Raw genomic sequence first — 15,373 nt, 5'->3', positions numbered from 1 at the left:
GTGTCTTTTGGTTCAGCCCCACCCTCGGTTTACCACCCTCCACTGCAGTCAGCCCTTGGCCCATCAGACCAAGTGAATTCCAAAGCTCCTCTGAGCAAGTCTGCTCTGCCGTACAGTTCGTTCTCATCTGAGCAAGGACTTGGGGAGTCCTCAGCTGCTCCATCTCAGCCACTCGCCACAGTCAAGGATATGCCAGGGAGGTCAGGTGGACTGCTTCCAGATCCTCCTAGAAGCAGTTACTTGGAAGGTCCAAGAGGCCCAAGGTAGGTCTGCCTTTTTATTTGGGGAGGGGTGGGAAGGAATGGGGGGTGGATGGTGGCTGTTTTGCTGCTGTAGGTTGAGTAGGCGTTTACATTCTTTTTATACTTTTATATATATTCTTGATTTACAATGCATAATGTTAGTATTATTCACTCATTAGACATGGCGTAATGAAATCTAGAAATGGCAACATACCCCCTTTCCTTGATGTCACTGCTTTTATCTTACATGTAGAGATTTTATTCCAGGATGAATGTAGTGGTTTTAAAATAATGCTTACCAATTTCTTAGTGACTTTGACTTTCAGCTTCAAAATCATTATTTATTTATTGATCTTTTTTACTCTTTGTTGATTTGACAAATAACTGGATTGGTAACTTCTTTTTGTGAGATGATACGCTAGCTGTTAGAGAGAAAAATGTATAAGTATCTAGTGAAATAGGCAGTGAAATTTAAGGGTAAACAGGACTTTTATCCATTTGTTCAGCAAATATTTATTAAGTTTCTGCTCTGTGCTTCTAGCAGTGAATATAACATAACAGATAAAATTCCTGCCCCCATGGAACTTTTATCCTTTATATTTTCCTCTCTTTAGGAGATATTTTTCTCTTGTCTGAACCACATTTTTATTTAGAAAAGCACAAAAAATATTTACCAATAGATTCTAAATTTTTTCTTTTACCTTTTAAAAGGGCTTAAATTTATTTTTCCAAATTTGTAGAAATATTTTTCCCTAAAGTTGGCCTAAATGATAATTTTCTTATAGAAAAACATTTTCAATCAGAATTTTTTCCAGTTGGAAATTGTACTGGAAATATATACTCCTTACACAAAATGTAGACAGAATAGGAAAGTATTGAAAAAAGTAAATGTCACCTAATTCTACCATCTGGAGATAATTTTTAAAACATATGTTATAAAAAATTGAGTCATACTAAGTAATATTTCATAACTTGATTTTTCACTTATCAGTATTGATTAGTTTTCCCATCTCTGTTGATGGATCTACATTACCTAAATTAAATATTTGAAAACAAAATATGTCTTTTATTTATTCCCCAAGTTTATATTCAGAAAACAAAACTCCATACAAAAATGAAAGCTAGTTAGAGGCAATTGACATGAATTCCTTTGAGTACCAGAAGTCTTCTCAGAAGCGTTATATATATTATCCCATGGAGTCTTCTTGATAGATTGTGAACTTGACAGGTTTATCCCTACATTTACGCTTTATAAACTAGGGGTGGAGAGGATTGGGTATCTTGCTCAGGATCATAAAGTGGGGGAGGTGAACCTGCATGCAACAGTGGGGGCTGAGATTAGAGGGTCCCAAGAGCAAGAGCGCTAGTTAAGCACTGTGTTTAATGCTGTGATTCAATGATGTTCATCCTGTCAGTGATTAGAAGTGCATTTGTAGTCTTGGCTTATTTGGCACGTGTTTCATCTTGATTTGAATTCCTGTTTAACTCCTGGATTGAGAGCATTACCTTTTAGATCTGGTAACTGACTTGCTGTGTGACATTCTTGTAACCTGTGTTGTTCCTATACAGCATAGGTTTCCTGCTCCCTTTCTTTCTGGCATAATAATGTTTTCTCTCTTCTGCCTACCAAAATCTTAATTTTGTAAATTTAGGACCTATTCTAAGTTTTTTCTTGCCTTAAGGTACAGTTAATAATTTCAGCACTAGGAGTATCTTAGCAATTGAACAGTGCAGTTTTCCCTCTTTAGCAACTCACCTTGGTGTTGCGTTTTAGTTTGTCATCCTGGGTCTTGCACATGTTACCTAATTTGTTCTTCTCCATCATCTTATGAAGTAAATGGGTAAAGGGAGCTGAGATTCGGAGAGGTTACAGATAAATTGCCCTGGATGTCATAGCAAATAAATGGTTGAGGTGGGGTTAGAATCCAAGGCTTTCTGATCCACTCTTAAGTCCTTTGCTCTTCCTGTGACAAGCAGTTGATGATGTTCAGCGTTGCCACTGCAGTAAGCAGCACTGCCCTATACAGTTTTCTAGAAACTTTATTTGTTACATTGAGTATCAGTATGTTACCTTGACTTCTACACGTTGATTCTAGATCTGCCTGTGTGGTGCAGTACATAATGAATTATCCCGTTCTTCAGTGTGTACCTACCATTGTTTAAAGACCATCCTCTTGTCTCCGTCCACCGGCCTTAACCGTTCTGCCCTGCCATCACATAAGCTGAAGTTCTGTTCTTTTCACACTAACATGGGTTCTAGCCTTCTCCTGCTATAATGTTCATGGTGCCTAGCTTTCTCCTGCTTTATTGTTGATGGTCCTTTGAAGAGCTTTTGGTTTGTCAGTCTGCTTCAGAATGAACACTTAGATGGAGCAGACCATAGGCCTGTTACTAACTTTGACGCAAAGAATGTACTTATATAGCTGAACATACTGCTTTTTATGGGGGGGTGGGTGGCTTCAGTCAACATGGTGTTGACTCGTGTTGAGCGTAACGTCAGTTTGGCCTCCTAGGTCTTTTTCATCTTACTGTTATTCTTACTATTTCATCTTTCTGTTATTAAACATCTTACTGTTTCATCTTACTGTTCTCTCTCACCCTGAACTTGTACAGTTTTTGGTCTTTTTCTTTTTCTAAGACTTTATATTTTATCTAGTTAGGTTTGGGCCTGCATTCCAGTCTGCTGAAATCTTGGTGAATGGAGGTTACATTGCTTTTAGGTATGAGATACCCTTTCCCAGCTTTTTTCCACCTGCAGCTTTGATAAGAATGGCATTTTTTGTCCCTGAATTAGATGCTGCTCACATTTTTTACCTTAATCCTGCTAACAGTTTTCTGAAAAATCTGGATTTAGACTGCTTTCTAAAAACTGAAGGTTTACAAGAACTCAAGTAACATAACTGCATTATATGTAAATAGCATACCACATTGTTGAGATTCTGAGGCAACTTTTTGAAACTGTATATGTGTGTATGTATCATTGAACTCACCAAGTCTTGTAGAAGACTACCCCTGCTCCAGTAAATTGTCATGTTAGTGGATGTTGGTTTCCAAGAGTCTTTTAGTTTCAGTAATAAAGCTTTTTTATTGAAGAGTAACATACAGAGATATACACAATCATAAGTGTATACCTTAGTAAATTTTCATGAATAGCTAGGCTTATGTTGCTGCTGCTGCTGCTAAGTTGCTTCAGTCGTGTCCGACTCTGTGCGACCCCATAGACGGCAGCCCACCAGGCTCCCCCGTCCCTGGGATTCTCCAGGCAAGAACACTGGAGCAGGTTGCCATTTCCTTCTCCAATGCATGAAAGTGAAAAGTGAAAGTGAAGTCGCTCAGTCGTGTCTGGCTCTGTGCGACCCCATAGATGGCAGCCCACTAGGCTCCTCCGTCCATGGGATTTTCCAGGCAAGAGTATTGGAGTAGGGTGCCATTGCCTTCTCCGAGGCCCATGTTATCACTACTCAAATCAAGAAATAGAAATTAATAGTGTCTGATGCAGTCTCAAAAACGACAGAATGATCTCTGTTCATTTCCAAGGCAAATCATTCAGTATCACAGTAATCCAAGTCTATGCCTCAACCAGTAATGCTGAAGAAGCTGAAGTTGAATAGTTCTATGAAGACCTACAAGACCTTCTAGAACTAACACCCAAAAAAGATGTCCTTTTCATTGTAGGGGACTGGAATGCAAAAGTAGGAAGTCAAGAAACACCTGGAGTAACAGGCAAATTTGCCTTGGAGTAAAGAATGAAGCAGGGCAAAGGCTAATAGAGTTTTGCCAAGAGAATGCACTGGTCATAGCAAACACTTCTTCCAACAACACAAGAGAAGACTCTACACCTGGATATCACCAGATGGTCAATACCGAAATCAGATTGATAGTATTGTTTGCAGCCAAAGATGGAGAAGCTGTATACAGTCAGCAAAAACAAGAGCTGACTGTGGCTCAGACCATGAACTCCTTATTGCCAAATTCAGACTGAAATTGAAGAAAGTAGGGAAAACCACCAGATCATTCAGGTATGACCTAAATCAAATCCCTTACGATTATACAGTGGAGTGAGAAATAGATTCAAGGGATTAGATCTGATAGAGTGTCTGAAGGACTATGGATAGAGGTCTGTGACACTGTACAGAAGACAGGGATCAAGACCATCCCCAAGAAAAAGAAATGCCCAAAAGCAAAATGGCTGTCTGAGGAGGCCTTACAAATAGCTGTGAAGAGAAAAGAAAAAGCAAAGGAGAAAAGGAAAGCTATACCCCTTTGAATGCAAGTTCCAAAGAATAGCAAGGAGAGATAAGAAAGCCTTCCTCAGTGATCAGTGCAGAGAAATAAAGGAAAACAATAGAATGGGAAAGACTAGAGATCTCTTCAAGAAAATTCAGAAGACAAAGATCATGGCATCTGGTCCCATCACCTCATGGGAAATAGATGGGGAAACAGTGTCAGACTTTATTTTTCTGGGCTCCAAAATCACTGCAGATGGTGACTGCAGCCATGAAATTAAAAGATGCTTACTCCTTGGAAGAAAAGTTATGACCAACCTAGGTAGCATATTCAAAAGCAGAGACATTACAGCAAAGGTCCATCTAGTCAAGGCTATGATTTTTCCAGTGGTCATGTATGGATGTGAGAGTTGGACTGTGAAGAAAGCAGAGTGCCGAAGAATTGATGCTTTTGAACTGTGGTGTTGGAGAAGACTCTTGAGAGTCCCTTGGACTGCAAGGAGATCCAACCAGTCCATTCTGAAGGAGATCAGCCCTGGGATTTCTTTGGAAGGACTGATGCTAAAGCTGAAACTCCAGTACTTTGGCCACCTCATGCAAAGAGTTGACTCATTGGAAAAGACTCTGATGCTGGGAGGGATTGGGGGCAGGAGGAGAAGGGGACGACAGAGGATGAGATGGCTGGATGGCATCACTGACTCGATGACGTGAGTCTGGGTGAACTCCGGGAGTTGGTGATGGACAGGGAGGCCTGGAGTGCTGCAATTCATGGGGTTGCAAAGAATCGAACACGACTGAGTGACTCAACTGAACTGAAGGGAACTTTTCATGCAAAGATGGGCTCAATAGAAGACAGAAATGGTATGGACCTAACACAAGCAGAAGATATTAAGAAGAGGTGGCAAGAATATTCAGAACTATACAAAAAAGATCTTCACAACCCAGATAATCACAATGGTATGATCACTCACCTAGAGCCAGACATCCTGGAATGCAAAGTCAAGTGGGTCTTAGGAAGCATCACTACAAACAAAGCTAGTGGAGATGATGGAATTCCAGGTGAGCTATTTCAAATCCTAACAAATGATGCTGTGAAAGTGCTGCACTCAATATGCCAGCAAATTTGGTAAACTCAGCAGTGGCCACAGAACTGGAAAAGGTCAGTTTTCATTCCAATCCCAAAGAAAGGCAATGCCAAAGAATGCTCAAACTACCGCACAATTGCAGTCATCTCACACGCTAGTAAAGCTGAAAATTCCCCAAGCCAGGCTTTAACAGTATGTGAACTGTGAACTTCCAGATGTTCAAGCTGGTTTTAGAAAAGGCAGAGGAACCAGAGATCAAATTGCCAACATTTGTTGGACTATTGAAAAAGCAAGAGAGTTCCAGAAAAACATCTATTTCTGCTTTATTGACTATGCCAAAGCCTTTGACTGTGTGGATTACCACAAACTGTGGAAAATTCTGAAAGAGATGGGAATACCAGACCACCTGACCTGCCTCTTGAGAAACCTGTATGCAGGTCAGGAAGCAACAGTTAGAACTGGACATGGAACAACAGACAGGTTCCAAATAGGAAAAGGAGTATGTCAAGGCTGTATATTGCCACCCTGCTTATTTAAGTTCTATGCAGAGTACATCATGAGAAACGCTGGGCTGGATGAAGCGTAAGCTGGAATCAAGATTGCCAGGAGAAATATTAATAACCTCAGATATGCAGATGACACCACCCTTATGGCAGAAAGCAAAGAAGAACTAAAGAGCCTCTTAATGAAAATGAAAGAGGAGAGTGAAAAAGTTGGCTTAAAGCTCAACATTCAGAAACTAAGATCATGGCATCCGGTCCCATCACTTCATGGCAGATAGATGGGGAAACAGTGGAAACAGTGACAGACTTGATTTTTTGGAGCTCCAAAGTCACTGCAGATGGTGACTTCAGCCATGAAATTAAAAGATGCTTACTCCTTGGAAGAAAAGTTATGACCAACCTAGATAGCATATTGAAAAGCAGAGACATTACTTTGCCAACAAAGGTCCGTCTAGTCAAGGCTATGGTTTTTCCAGTTGTCATGTATGGATGTGAGAGTTGGACTGTAAAGAAAGCTGAGCACCAAAGAATTAATGCGTTTGAACTGTGGTGTTGGAGAAGACTCTTGAGAGTCCCTTGGACTGCAAGGAGGTCATACCAGTCCATCCTAAAGGAAATCAATCCTGAATATTTATTGGAAGGACTGATGCTGAAGCTGATACTCCAGTAGTTTGGCCACATGATGTGAAGTGACTCATTTGAAAAGACCCTGATGCAGGGAAAGATTGAAGGCAGGAAGAGAAGGGGACGACAGAGGATGAGATGGTTGGATGGCATCTCTGACTCAATGGACATAAGTTAAAGTAAACTCCCTGGAGTTGTTGATGGACAGGGAAGCCTGGCGGGCTGCGTCCATGGGATTGCAAAAAGTTGGACACGACTGAGCATCTGAACTGAACTGAGAAGTCTTGCTCATGCCGCTTCCCATTTTTCCTTATCCCAAGGTAACCACTATACCAACTTTTACGTGATAGGTTACTTTTGCCTATTTCTGAAATTTGTATTTTGGTAAATGGACTCATGCTATGTGTACTCTTTTAAGTCTGACATCTTTTACGTGACATTTTATTATTGTGAGATTCATTAGTGTTGTTCATTCTCATTCCTATACAGTATTTTATTGTATGAATATACCACAATCTGTTTATCCATTCTAATTTGATAGTCATTTAAGTTTTTGGCATAACACTGCATTGTTTCTTTGGTGCTATATATGTCCCTTTAGATATGCACGTGTGTATGTGTGCATGTGTGTTTGTACTTAATTTTGTTTAGATGTATACACCAAGGATTAGAATTGCTTTGTCATAGGAGTATGAATAATATTGTACTTTGATAAATATGGTCAGTTTTCCAAAGTGGTTGTGTCAGTTTATACTCTCATCATCAGTGTTTCTGTACTGCAATTTTTTTATCCCCTCATCAACACTTGGTATTAATGAACTTTTAAATTTTAGTAATCTTGGTGGGTGTTTAGTGATACTGTAATATGGATTTAATTTATATTTCCCTGATGACGAATGAAATTGACTTCTATTTGATTATCATTCAGTTGGATTTCCTCTTGTGAAATGCTGGTTCAAGTCTTTTTCCTGTTTTTCTGTTGGGTTATGTTTTTTTTCTTACTGGCTTGTGGGAGTTCTTTATATAGACTAGATACCAGTTCTTTGTATATCCTATGTCTAAATTGTCTTGACTGTTTCTCACTCAGCAGCACTTTTTGCATTCTTATCCTTCAGGATACTAGAAAACTATTAGTCTTCACTATTCCATCTAGATGGTCCAGTGGAACCTTTTTATTTTTTTTAATTTAAAAGTAACTTTATAAATAACGTACAGAAGTACGAATAAAGGGATAAGGAAAACAACTTACTAGAAGTTTTAATAAAACTTTAAAAGAATAAAAATCTTTGCATCAAGTAAATTTTGGCACAGAAACATTATAGAAGATGAAATAATTGTGTCATGTATTCTTTGAGCAAAGCAAAATGGTCTAGGTTCTTGGCCAAAGATACATGAGGAAGTCTTTCTGTTTAATAGCTGGATGACAATGCCATATTTCCTTTCTGTCCTTAGAAATATATTGTTCACATCCTCTCTCGAGTTTGAGAATATTTATCTAGAATATTGTCATCCAAGGACTCTTTAGAGATTCGCTTGTATGATTAATTTCACGTTTTTATTAGAACCTGGAGTATAGCTGTCTGCATTTATCTTTACTTCATCTAATAATTTTGACACAACTTTCTCTGACACTTTTCTTTGTCAGGATATGAAAATTTCTCAGTTCTCAATTGTGCTCAATGAAGCCTAAAAGCAAACTGCAATATTTGGGCGATCCAGGAGGGGCGACAACTCATTTCACAGTTTTGTCGTTCCTTTGCTGTCTTTATATTCTAACCTTTAGCGTAGTTGGGGGTAAGTGATAAGTAATGATGAATAATAATGAATTCTAGGATAAGCAAATCACAAAATATTTCATTATATAGAAAAAAAGTCACTGAAGATCCCGTAATATGTCTTAGATTTATGAAAGAATTCAATGAACCTATATGGTAATTGCAAGATAGTTCTGTTTTTCAAAAGGTGAATTTTCTCTCTGTTCTTAGGAAGGCCTGTAAGAGATAAAGTCATGAACTATCAGTCCTTAAAAACAACTGTTTAAAAAAAATTTAAAAACTAAAATTGGATCCAGTGAGCTGAAATGAACCCTAAGAGTTAATGATATCTTTTGATTAATAGATATTCTTGGTTTTTTAATTTAGTAGTCTAATTTACTGATCTTTTCTTTATGATTTGTGCTTTTTCATGTCCTGTTTAAGAAATCTTTGCTTACTCTAAGGTCATAAATATGTTATTGTATTTTGTCTTTTATTGTTTTACCTTTTATTTTAAAATCAACAATCCATATAGAATTGGTTGGTTTTTTTTTTTGGTTAACGTATGGTAAGAGACAGGGTATAAAGTTCATTGTTTTCCATGTGGCTGTCAAGTTGACTCCAGTACCATCTACTGAAAAAAAGCATCCTTTTCTTACTGCTTGGCAGTGTCTCCTTCATCATAAGTGAATACATGTGTGGATTTGTCTGTGGACTCTTTCTTTGGTCTGTTTGTCCTTCCACCAGTGTCGTATAGTTTCAATTTCTGTAGCTTCAGAGTGAATCCTGCCATCTCTTAGTGTGCGTCCTCCAGGTCTGTGTTTCTAGATCAGGGGTGACCAAACTGTTTCTGGAAAGGGCCGGGTGGTAAATGTTTTTCGGTTTTGTGGGCCACATTTAGTCTCTTTCAAACATTTTTCTTTGTTCCTTTCTTTAGCCTATAAAATGTTTTTAAAATTACTGTTAACTGGGTTTGACCCATGGGCCGTAGCTTGCTGACCCCTGATCTAGATTATCTTAACTATTCTTGGTCCTTTCTATTTCCCCTATAATGTAAGCAGCTTGTCAGTTTAAAAAAAAAAACTGGTGGAATTTTGATGAACATCGTATAGGTTCTATTGATGATATTGAGGAAGAACTGACATTTTTATAATATCAAGGTTTCAGATCAGTTTTACCCACTTGTTGTTAGTTTTAGGATTGGAAATATGACCTCTTCCATTCTGTAACTGTTAGCAAGGGGCTATTAATACCATACTTTTTCTTAATTCTTCCATTTTCATGGCTGTTTCTGTTTATAATGATTACTTCTCTTTGGAATTTTGATTTTAAGATCTTAGTTATACATATTAGAAAATGGCATTTGACGTGAAAACCAAAAGGGCAGGCATTTGATTCCAGAATTTAGCATCTTGTGATTACCATGATCTGCTGATGTGAGTGTGTTTATATAAATATTGTGATAATCAGACATTATTATCTTGTTTAAGGGTATTTATATTTCTATATCCCTCTTAAGTTTTTGTACCCAATTTGGATTATATTTTTTGTATCGCATTTTGAAATTTTTGTTCCTAGTTCTAATGGTCTCATGCCTAGTTTTAGGATTTTCTTTAATGTTTACAGTAAATATTTAATGACATAGATACTTACAAAGGAAGCTAAGAGGAAAAAAAAACAGGATTAAATTTATCTTTTAGAAGTTTCTGAAATACCTAACTATACAAGCAAAACTTTTCAAAATATTTAAACCCCAGATATTTGTCTCTTTTTCATTTCGTCTAGCCAGTGTGCATTGTGTGCTTTGTGTGATTGAGCAGGTGTGTGCTGTTTGTACTTTATTTCCAATACATTTTTATATGTCAAAAAGGTCATAGTATTTCATTGTGTTGATGTGAAGATGGCTTATTTTTGTACATATGTTTAATATGAGTAACTTTTAACATATTTGTTCCAAGGACCGAAAAGTTCTTTACTTTTATAAATCAAAAAGGTTTTGATAGTTTGACATTTTGTAACATCCTTGAACTTTGAAAAATTGGTTGCCATTTGTATGTAGTGTTGAAAGTATATTTCAGTTGGTTTAACATATTTCTGACCACCAAAATAAAAATAAAATGATGTTGCTTGGCTGCTGGTCAGCAATTTAATGTGAAAGCAAAACACCCTCCCCTTTCATGGACACTGTATTATATATGCAGGCGTGAGGTTTACACAAGTGATTTCATTACCTCTTACAGCTTTTCTGCCTTGTTCATTTATTTATTTTCACACCTTTTAGTGCTTCCTGCTTCCTTTATCCTTTCCTCTGGCCTTTGCACGTGCTCTGCTCTCTGTTCTTAATCCCTTTTATATCATCTTTTGCTTTATCGATTCCTATTTTTCCTGCCCTGGGGATGGGACTTCTATAGTTAATGTGTTGAGAACCTTCAGTGAGTCAGACATTGGGAATACTTCAGTGAGCAAGACCAGCGTGTCCCACATTTATCAAATTGTTCTGATTGCTGATTTACTTGTCTCATTCTTCTTACGGACTATGAACTCCTTGCGGTTAGGTATCAAGTTATTTACAGCAGTAACACAATACTTGACAATTAGTAGGGGTTCAATAAATGTTGCATATGCCAAATATCTCAGTTATGGGTAAAATTCTCAGGGCATTCACAGTTTAGTTAGAAAATAGTTTATTCATTCTGAAGTTGATTATAATACTACCTAACATATTAAAGAATGTTCTTAGACTGATTTGTATATTGTGTATAGTCTTCTCTTACAGCTGATAGGAGCTAATAATTCCTGAATTGAATACAGAACAGATGATTTTACACATCTTTAATGGCCTAACGTGTTATTCTAGGCACTTTAATAAATTGATGAATGTAACTTCAAGAAAAGGAACCAAATCATCACAAAGCCTGAAATGGCATACTTTTTTCCTTCATAAATATATGGTCTCTATCCTTAGCATTGAGACATACTGTTTTTTTGGCTGGGTCATGCAGCTTGAGGGGTATTAGTTCCCCAACTAGGGAACAAAGTGGAAGCATGGCATCCTAACCTGGACTTCCTGTGGTGTACCTTTGACCAGCAGTTGGTCAGCTCCTTTCCCCTTTGTCCAGCAATAGCTGTGTCAAGCCTTCATTATTTTGTATAGACATTCTGTGCTATTGCTGCCTTCTCTGTCTCAGCAAACATTATTTCTCTTTGTATCCTTAATTTTTCTCCTTGCCCCAGAGAATCAAGGCTTTCAGGCCCAGTGAAATTTACTTCTCTGCCTTACCACTACTTCAGTTGCCATCCTCATAGTTCTTGTGGTCTCAGAAGAAGCCCTTTTCCTGGTTAAAGCTAACACTCTTTGTGTGTCTGTTAAATCCATTGTTAATAAAAATGATACATGCATATAATTTTTTTAAAAATCAAGAGAAACAACTGCCCACTGCTCCAAACCACTGTCAATGTGTTTCCTAAGGACAGCTTCTAATTCTTCAGCTGTTTCTTTTGGTAATTACCTTATAGTACTAAAGAATGTGCTGTTCCTTTTGTCATTTATACATTTTAGATACTACTTATTTACTTCCTGTTCTGATAAGTAAAATTTAGTTCTTCTACTATTCTGTAACCCCATTTGCCCAATGATATTTATATCAGTATTCTAAAATAAATCAGTAAGTAATGTTGTTCATAGAGGTAAGCAGTATACTGTGATTACATTTTCTTTAGTGTAGTAACCTTTTTTTTTTAGAATTTCCAGTTGCTGTTCTTCTTGCAACATCTTTAAATAATCCTCTTAACTCCAGTCCCCAAAGCGACATCTTTTTCTCTTGAGCTCTCTCTCCCAAATTCATGCATCCTCTTGCTTTTACCTGGGTTGGTTGGCTGCTCTGAAGATCTGTCATATGGCTATTATTCTGTCATTTCCTTTGACTCTTATTCTAGATTGGATTCACGGTTTGTTGAGTCTCATGGCTTTCTGTTTGTGGTGTAGTGCCTCTTTTTCCTGGAGTGCTTGTTCAATTAACTAAAAAATTGTGGGTTGGAAGTAAGTTCCCTGAATTCTTGTATGCCTGAAAATGTTTTAATCTAACCTCACACTTGATTAATAATTTGAATATATAATTTGAGGTTGAATATATTTTATTATAATTTATTTAAACTAAAAAACAAAAGAAAATAAAAAGTTTACCCATTTCTCCCACCTCCCACACCCCACCTCTGGCAACTATCAATGTGTTCTCTGTATCTAAGAGCTTGGTTTTTTAATTAATTAAATTTTTTTCTAAGATTCCATGTCTAAGAGAGGTCATATGGTATGCCTTTCTCTGACTTATTTAACTTAGTTAGCATAATTCCCTGGTGGTCCATTTATATTGTCACAAATGGCAAGATTTCATTCTTGTAACATTCCATCTAATGTGTATGCTGCATCTTCTTTGTCCATTCATTCATCAGTGGACACATAAGTTGTTCCCGTATCTCGGCTATTTTAAGTAGTGCCGCAGTGAACATGGCGGGGCGCTGAGGGGCATGTGTCTTTTTGAATTAGTTTTTTCGTTTTCCTCTCCAGTAAATACCCAGAAATGGAATTGCTGGGTCATATGATATTTCTATTTTTAGTTTTTCAAAGAGCCTCCATACTGTTTACCATCGTAGCTACACCAATTTACATTCCCACCAACAGTGCGCAAGGGTTCCCTTTTCTCTGTATCCTTACCAATGCATGTTATTTCTAGTCTTTTTGACAATAGCCTTTCTAACAAGTGTGAAGTAGCATCTCATTGTGGTTTTGATTTGCATTTCCGTTATTGGTGTAGGGCATCTTTTCACGTATCTCTTGGCCATCTGTATGTCTGCTTTGGAAAAATGTCTGTTTAGATCTTCTGCTCATTTTAAAATCAGGTTGTTTCATATTTTGCTATTGAGTTGTATGAGTTCTTTCTGTATTTTGGAATTAGCCCTTTATCAGATACATGAACGTGCTCAGTCATGTCTGATTCTTCGTGATTCCATGAACTGTAGTCTGTCAGGCTCCTCTATCCATGGAATTTCCCAGGCAAGAATACTGGAGTGGGTTGCCATTTCCTTCTCTAGGGGATCTTCCAGACCAGGGGATCGAACCCAAATCTCCCACTTTGCAAGCCAACTCTTTACCAGCTGAGCCACCAGGGAAGCCCATCAGATACATGATTTGCAAATATTTTTTACCATTCAGTAGGCTGCCATTTCATTTTAGTGATGGTTTGCTTCACTGAGCAGAAGCTTTTTAGTTTGATGCAGTCCTACTTGTTGATGTAGGCCTGCTTTCGTTTCTTTGCTTTTGATGTTTAGAATCAAAAAATCATTGCCAAGACCTATGTCAAGGAGCCTACTGCCTTTTGTTTCTTCTAGAAGTTTCATGATTTCAGGTCTTACACTTTCATCCATTTTGAGTTAATTTTTGTGTATGATATACAGTAGTAGTTCAGTTTCATTCTTTTGCATGTGGCTGTCTGTTCTCAGTAACATTCATTTAAGAGACTATCCTATCTCCATTGTATATTCTTGGCTCCTTTGTCATGAATTAGGTGACTGCATGCTCCTGGGTTTGTTTTTGGGTGCTCTCTTCTGTTCCATTGATATGTATGTTTGTTTTTGTACCAGTGCCATAGTATTTAATAGTTTCCAGTTCAGTTCAGTCGCTCAGTTGTGTCCGACTCTTTGTGACCCCATGGACTGCAGCACGCCAGGCCTCCCTGGCATCACCAACTCCTAGAGTTTACTTAAACTCTTGTCCATTGAAGTTGAACATAATTTAGGATCAGTGTTTAGGGTCAGCAAGCATTCTCTTTTCTTCTGTTACCTAGTATAACTGTTGTGCTGTTCTGATTCATTTCCTTTTTAGATGGTTTCTCCCTACTACTAGAAAATTTTTATTTAATCTTCATTATTTTAATATTTTATAGTGGTTTGTATTTGTTCAGTATTATTAACTGTACTGGATACTTAGTGAACTGGGCCCTTTCCATCTGGAAATTAGAGTCTAACTCTGGGAAATTTCTTTGTCCTATTTCTTCATTTATTTCTTTATTTTTTTCTCTTGTTTTCTGTTTTTCTTTTTCTGGAACCCCTGATTTGTAGGATTTTGAACCGGCTATATTTCTTTCTGTTCTCTCTCATTTTGTTAAACTTTCTGAGATACTTCTGGTCCTTTTATTGCCTTTTTTATTTTGAGAATTAAATAATTTCTATAGTTCTGCTTCTGATCCTTTTTTATATATAGCAAATTGTTCTTGATTTACTGATACTATATCTTAAGAATTCTCTCTGAGGATACTAACTTGAGAGTTGTTTATTTTTAAGTTCTCTTCTGCTTTTTTGCATTATTGCTCTTTCTTCCAGATCCATATTCTCTTCCTTTCATTTTGGAGGCATTCCTCAAATATATTGTGATCTTTAGTTGTCCATTTATACTTGAGAGGAAGACAGTGAAACTGATGGGGCACTGTTTGTGCATGTGGAGGGGGGCTCATCAATTGTCAGACTTTGCTGTAGGAGGCCAGAGGATTGTCTGCTAATGCTAGGGGACCCTCAAATTCAGGCATTTAGAGACAGTTCAAGCCCAGGGAATGGCTGATCGATGATTTAGAATATGGATTTTAATTTACATCATTTTAGCCGCAGGTCTTACCTAGTCTTTTCCCCAGCATCCCTGGCATCTGAGAATCTTGACCTTCTCTGGGTTTCTGTGGGCAAGCCAGACCCATTTTGATTGTACCCTCCTCTGCTCCCGGCAGTCTAAACTGCAGCTTCTTCTTGCTCCATGTGTCACCACTCATGTTTGTTCTTTGTCGTCTAGAGTTTAAAAACAAAATTCTCATCTGCTGGCTGCCCCTTCTCTCTGTTTATGGTGAGTTTATGCATTTTTAAATTCCTTGTGATGATTCTGTGTCAGCTTGACTGGGC

General features: G+C 37.6%; 1 protein-coding gene across 1 annotated transcript in view; it reads left to right on the top strand.

Moving 5' to 3' along the window:
- Window positions 1-15,373, top strand: part of YLPM1 (YLP motif containing 1) — a 66,141-nt gene that overhangs the window by 15,881 nt on the left and 34,887 nt on the right. The window contains 1 exon segment of the mRNA XM_010855846.1: window positions 1-263. Within this exon segment, the coding sequence (XP_010854148.1) occupies window positions 1-263 (263 nt within the window).

The sequence above is a fragment of the Bison bison genome, unplaced genomic scaffold, assembly GCF_000754665.1.
Source record: "Bison bison bison isolate TAMUID 2011002044 unplaced genomic scaffold, Bison_UMD1.0 scf7180017864368, whole genome shotgun sequence".
Classification (NCBI taxonomy): Eukaryota; Metazoa; Chordata; class Mammalia; order Artiodactyla; family Bovidae; genus Bison; species Bison bison.
The sequence above is the reverse complement of the archived record's forward strand: the minus strand, read 5'-3'. Positions and strand labels throughout refer to the sequence as shown.